This window comes from Dendrobates tinctorius, unplaced genomic scaffold (assembly GCF_039654945.1).
Source record: "Dendrobates tinctorius isolate UK_male_01 unplaced genomic scaffold, ASM3965494v1 ptg000243l, whole genome shotgun sequence".
Taxonomy (NCBI): Eukaryota; Metazoa; Chordata; class Amphibia; order Anura; family Dendrobatidae; genus Dendrobates; species Dendrobates tinctorius.
The window spans coordinates 7177501-7184424 of record NW_027361910.1 but is presented as its reverse complement, the minus strand read 5'-3'; the positions used below and the strand labels follow the sequence as shown (position 1 = coordinate 7184424).

Here is a 6924-nt window from a genome sequence, read left to right as displayed (position 1 = left end):
TTTACTCTGCCCTCAACAGGGCAGGTAAAGTACGCCTGCACCGCGACAGGAAGCAAAGAAGAGGACGTCATCGCTACAAGATGGGAGGCGCCGGACCAAACACCCATCAGACCAAGACCGGACCGACCCCCGGGTGAGTATAATCTAACTTGTTTTTCTTATCTCAGGTAACATCGGGGGCGTAGCTACAGCATTACAGAATGCTGTAGATAAGCCCCTGATGGCGGTTCCAGCAGCTGATAGTTGAAAAATGGAGCGACAGATTCCCTTTAAAGACGTTGGTTAAGATGCGTAACTTCTGTATTTGCATAAATGTACACTTCTGTGTTACGTAGCAAGGCACGATAACAAACAGTACACTTAGCCATTGATATCAGTGACACCAAGATCTGAGGAAATGGAAAAAAAAGAAAAAAAAAACAAACATTTTTGGCATGACAACTGTCTGACATGTAGACCTTAATTTAGTGTTAAAAGCAGCCTCATTGCTACTGTCATTTAATGCAGTAAACTGATATTATCTAGGAATGATCAGCCATGATTGGTTTAGTTTATTCAACGCTGGAAAAATCCTTCATTAAAAACAGGAACAACGTTGCATTCACAATTTACATTTATCTCATCGAACTCTAGAATAATATCTTCACATATAAAGAAAAAAAAAAAAAATTACAATATATGCACCTTTACAATTTGTCTTTTTTTATAGTAAGAAAGGCAGTGCTTAGAAAAAAGGTGCAAACCACTCAACTGAGCCAAGGAAATATCATACTGGTACAAACTGGTGACCTGTCAATTCCGGCACATCTGGTCTGCCCATTTCATATGAAATAAAGCATAAAAAGAATAAAGTTACTTTACACAATATCACATGTGCATTATAAAAAGAACACAATCCCCTTAGGTATTTAAAAATAAAAACCAAGGCACAAAAACAGATTAAACTCGTCACCAATAAAAGTTAAATTCGGTAGGACAGATTTATCAAGGAGTCTTTACTAGAAAACTGGCACAGAAGGGTGGTAAAAACCATTTCCGGTGCAGCCTCCGTATTTATGCATACCAGTTTAATAAGCCAAACATGGGTGAGACTTAAGATCAGTTCCATACATGTGCATGGGGTTATATTGTGGGATGTGCATTGATTGAACAAACCCCATTTAGATGCATGGAAAGTCACAGAAATTTCTGAATTAAATGTGAAACGTGAAAACACAGCCTTCTCTGGCTCCAATAACCAAGGTTTTAGCATAGGCTGACAGAGGCATAATTAGTAAATCTGCCCCACTTAAAAGGGTATTAGCTCAGATGTTTACAGCATATGCACAGGATTTACCATAAATGCCTGGTAATGTAGGTGGGACCGGCCGCCGAGATCCCGCATTATTGTGAAGGAAAGGTGACTGTATGCATGAGTCTTCCCATGATCTTCTGAAAATAGCTGACGAGACAAGTTCTTGAGAGTGGTGCACGTTCCAGAGGTGGAAGCCACATCTCTAATTCTTGTGGATATGCCATGACTGTCTAAGATGGAAATACCCTTTCAAAGTTATATTAGGTTTATATGCAATCTGGCATAAAAGGACAGAAATGTTAGACCCACTGCTTTGTCCATCATTGTGGCTCAACTTGAAGATCTAACAATGGATGTTACCAGAAGACAGTTGATAAGGTGAAGATACACCACTAGTCAATGTGCCGACATCCATACGAGGAAAGAAAGCGACTAGATTTCAGAAGAAGCTCGATTTTTCAACATTGCAATTTCAATATAAATATAGATGTACATTTTCCACTTAATATCCTAATGTTTCCTCTAGATCCATGGAATGTTGCTCAATATACACCAGTAAGCCTATATCTGGTATGATACATTACAGTTCACATTGCCAGAACAGCACGTAGTAGACAAGCTAGATGATAAACCTTATTGCTACACTAGAAGTAAGTGAAAGTGACCGTAGGGCTATACAGACATTGCACGCTTGGCTAAGCATTCATGAAACTTCAACAGTAGCTGGCCCCAGGCTATACGATAAGATCGAACTAACAAAATCCAACCTGTCTTGTCCATGCTTCCTAATGCAGCAAACATTAGGAGACTGAATTCCAACACAGACTAACATCCAATGCCTATGACAAGGCTAAACACTACTACACATGTATTTCTCTGTAATTGGATCCAGAGAGATGTATTTTTTAACTGCTAGCCAGGTTGGATCCGCAGAGGTAGCGGCAGAGGTAGCGGCAGAGGAAAGAAGCTAGTAACAGGCCTATGATCCAACAAAAGGCTCGGTGAAGTCAGGACACTCAAATACATTAAATAGTCATCAGAAATGCCGCACTTTTACCTAATGCGCAGAGCCACCTTAACAATGCCATTGTAAAAATGACTAATATTGGCATAAAACATAGGTGAAAAATAGCAAGAGAAAGCAGAAGATTGCAGACACGGTATTAATGCAAGCATTTAAAAGTGGGGACCTCAAGGCGATCCGAAGGGTGAAAATGACTAGTTATGTAAACAATGTCATATTAAGATCGCTATTAAAAGGTACTGGTATTTTTAATAAGTTACACTGAACCAAGTTCCACAGTAAATCAGTCAGGGAGGGCTCACAACCACATAATTATTCCTTAATATACAGTACTGTGAGATACACAAGATTAACACTGGGTGCAGTGACACTTGAGGTCTGCACTTGCAAAAGGACTGGAAAGAACAAAACACAAAAAAGGTTACAAAATATTGTTAGATCTACTCTATAGCAGCAATAAAGTGCCACGGCTCAAAATAAAGAAAAAATGATAATTTTTTTTCTTTAAAAAACAAAAAACAATCCAAAACGTTCTTTGTTAAGCAAAGTGTTGGTTATGAATGTACTGCTCTGCTCCATGCAGATCACGATCCTGCTTAAGTTTTGACCCTGTACATCGATTCTTTCAGAATGACAAGCTAACATATATGGCATAGAAAACAAAAACAGGTGTCAAGTTTGTCACCAAGGCAGTCAAGTACCTATACAAAGACTTCTGGTGCAAAGCTGAGCGACGAGGTGGGAGGCAGAAGAAATCCTCTGTGGAATCGTTATGTCAATGTTGTAGCCAGGATGATTATGAGAATTAGCACCAAGACGACTACACAGATGATAATGAAGATCATTTTCTGGAAAGATAAAACGTGAATGAATAAATATATGCACAAACAGAAATGGGAATATGGCTTCCAACAAGATACACTGAAAAAGGAATCTGTCAGCGGATTTGCCATTTAATCTGAGGACAGCATGAGCCAACACGCTCATTTCAGCCATGTGTCACTTAGTAGGCTGGGTGCTGTTTCAACCCAATGAATGTTTTATCAGCAGAAGATTATCACTACAGGACTAGCTGCCCACTTGCCTCCTGGTCCAACTCCGCCCCCAGCACTGATTAGCAGCTCACTGTCACAACGTACACAGAGCTGTGGTATAGGTGAGGTCACTTTATTACATCTAAAAACTCAGTAACCTAAGTGATACATCACTGGAGTCAGGGTCTCTTTACCTACATCATGCTGCTCTCAGATGAAGCAGCAAAAACCGTGTCACAGATTCCCTTTGCACAACTAACCATTTTTTTTTTTTTTTTTTTTTTAAACCTGCATTACTTTGTTATAAAAAAATAAATAACATTCTTGGTGTGACTTCCACAGGTGCAGCATGTCTATGGGAAATCCCTAACAAACTTGCATTTGAAAATCTGTAGCATGCCCTCAATTTCTACATATTTCATGTGGTTTTTTTTTTGGTGGTGGTGGGGGCAGAAAGAGGTGTTGATTTAAAAAAAGAAAAAAAAAACCTGCCACATACAGTGGCATGTAAAAGTTTGGATACCTCTGGTCAAAATTACTGTTACTGTGAACAGGTAAGCAAGTTGAAGATGAAATGATTTCTAAAAGGACTATCGTTAGAGATGACGCATTTACTTTGTATTTTAGACAAAATATATATACCCTATGCTTCGGATTATAAGATGCACTTTTTCCCCCTGAAATTTGGGGGAATAATGGGGGTGCGTCTTATAATGCGGATATACCTTACCGGCCGCGGTGGAGCAGGGTCCCAGGGTCGCTGCTGAAGGAGGCAAAAGTGCCGCGTTGTTGCAGGCTGGGATGAGGGGGTGCTCTGATGTGCGCCTCTGCGGGTGAAAATGGCCGCGGTGCTCTGTGGTGCAGGGGGGCTCCGCCGGCATTTTGTAAAAGCCCGGAGCCCTCGCATATCCATTTTCACCCACAGCGGTGCACATCAGAACACCCTCATCCCAGCCTGCAGAAATGTGCCACTCTGGCCTCCAGCAGCGACCCTGGGACCCCGCTTCACTGCACATTCCAAAGACATACTGAAAGGGAATTTAGATTGTGAGTCCCATCGGGGACAGTGAGTGATAATGGCTGTAAAGCGCTGCAGAATATGATAGCGCTATATAAGCAAAGCATAATAAATAATAACTTGAAAACGCTTTGCTATCTTCTTACAGCCTTCTCCTGCTTTGTGGGCCTCCACCATTTTCATTTCAGAGTGCCAGGCAGCTGCTTAGAACCCATGGCTGCTGTTTTTTGGCACAAGGTTAGAAAAGGCTGGATTTTTATAAAGTTGCAAAATTTGCATCACCTGGCCTTTCCTGACGATAAAAGTGAAAAAGTCAGAATCTTAACAGGCCAATTAAGGTCAGAGACCTTTTTCAAAGTTATCTAGCACAAATCTAATTTCCCTTTTTGTAATTTTGTATGACAGAATATATTTTGCCTAAAATACAAAGTACCGTATTTTTCCCTTTATAAAACGCACCTGATCATAAGACGCACCCCCAAATTTGGTGAAGAAGAGAAATTTTTTTTTTATGTTAAATGGATGTATGTCTTATAATGCCAGTGTCCGTCTTTCAAATCATATACATGTCCCTCATCTTGGTATCTATATAACCCCCACCCTGGCACATTGCCCCCTTGTGCAAACTGGGAGTCACGTGACCGCAGGTCCTATTGGTCACATGACGGAAGGTCCTAAAGCTACAATGAACTGCCTGAATGAGCAGCTGCTGCCGCGCGCCCTCGCAGGAGGAGGATGTCAGCACAGACACAGGAAGAGCCACAGGGATGCTGGAAGCAGGAGCCATCATCGGAAGGTGAATATAGTGACAAGGCGGGGAAGGGGGGGGGGGGGGGGGGGGGGAAGTGAAGGCTCATGTAACATGCACCGCTCCCCTGTCTACCAACTCGGCGAGGCTTCAGCACCGAGGTGATGGACAGTGGGTGCAGTGATTATTACATGAGTCTAATGAGCGGGAGCACGTGACCACCCGCTGTCTCTGCAGCCCACAGCCAGTTCACCCCCGCCCCCTGACACCATGCCAGAGCCACCCCCCTACTCTATAGCACAGCAGCACACAGATTCGGATTATAAGACGCACCCCCCACTTTCCCCCAAAATTTAGGGGAACAAAAGTGCGTCTTATAATCGGAAAAATACGGTAAATGTTAAATCTTTAATTTTAGGCCTTTTAGAGATCATTTTATCTACAACCCGCTTAACTGTTCAAAATAACAGTAATTTTGACCAGGGGTGTTAAAACTGTTACAAGCCACTTTTTTGTGCACAAGTGTACAGTAAGAATGAGCACAAAGGTTAATACATAAAGGGGTTTCAACAACTTTATTTTAAGAACTGTCTTGAGATCAGCATAAAATAGGAAATAAATATTAAGTACCACTCCTAATCCTTTTGCTGCCCCAGTTCCACTATTCTAGTGGTCTCCTTGGGACCGAAAGCGATGAAATGCCATCTACTATCTATCATCTGATCCTGCAGCCAATCAGTGGCCTCAGGAGGAAGGCAACTGGGAAAAAGTGACCTGCCATTCACCTCCAATGTTTCATGGAGCGGTGCAGAGGTCACTTTTCAATACAAGTCTAAGAGAGCCTTGTGCTTTGAGAGCTTGTGAACCCTCTTCTGACTTCCAGCCAGTCAGAAGCTACAGTGACAAGATGGCACCGTGGGTACGGAGCAGTGATGAAATACAGTAAAGACACTGGTGGGTGAGTATTGGCCGCAGGTCATGGACTTGCATTTAAAGCACCACTCCAGTAGTGGAAAACAAAAAACACCAGTAAAAGAACATTATGATTAATAATTAATAATCCTTTAAATGCTTTTTTTCTGACAAGAAAAGTAACCAACGGCTGTCCCAAATGAAATAACTAATCTAATATACTTACCGTTCAGCTTTTGCTTTGTTCCATTGGGCAACCTTGGCTTACCATCACTCTGGTATTCACATGGTGGTGCAATGACGTGTAATCTATTACAATGTCATACAACTGTAGTTGCTACTTACAGAACAGGGGTTGGAAGTCACATCAATGCTTCAGGAAATAAAAAGCAAAGTGGTGGTAATCCAAGGAGGCCCAATGTTGGGAAACACAGGTGGTGGCATACCCATTCATGATGCTGGATATTAAGGGAACATTTAAGTCATAAGCATGTTTGTGTGTACGTATGAATGTTTCTCTCTCTCTTTCCTTGGCTTTCTGTCGTGTGTGCATGATCTATCTACAGTGTGTATATATATATATATATATATATATATATATATATATACATACATACACATACACAGTGCCTACAAGTAGTATTCAACCCCCTGCAGATTTAGCAGGTTTACACATTCGGAATTAACTTGGCATTGTGACATTTGGACTGTAGATCAGCCTGGAAGTGTGAAATGCACTGCAGCAAAAAAGAATGTTATTTCTTTGTTTAATTTTTTTTTAAATTGTGAAAAGTTTATTCAGAGGGTCATTTATTATTCAACCCCTCAAACCACCAGAATTCTGTTTGGTTCCCCTAAAGTATTAAGAAGTATTTCAGGCACAAAGAACAATGA

At 41.2% G+C, this 6924-nt stretch overlaps 1 protein-coding gene across 3 annotated transcripts in view; it reads right to left on the bottom strand.

Annotated features, from left to right (window-relative positions):
- Nucleotides 1-536: 536 nt before the first annotated feature.
- The window catches only part of STX2 (syntaxin 2), a 104733-nt gene continuing 98345 nt past the window's right edge, over nt 537-6924 (bottom strand). For all 3 annotated transcript variants that reach the window (XM_073557046.1, XM_073557045.1, XM_073557044.1), the window contains one exon: nt 537-3166. Coding sequence is in view for 1 of the 3 variants with exons in the window: in XM_073557045.1 (XP_073413146.1) it covers nt 3089-3166 (78 nt within the window). In the remaining 2 variants the exon portion in view is untranslated. The remainder of the gene's footprint in view (nt 3167-6924) is intronic.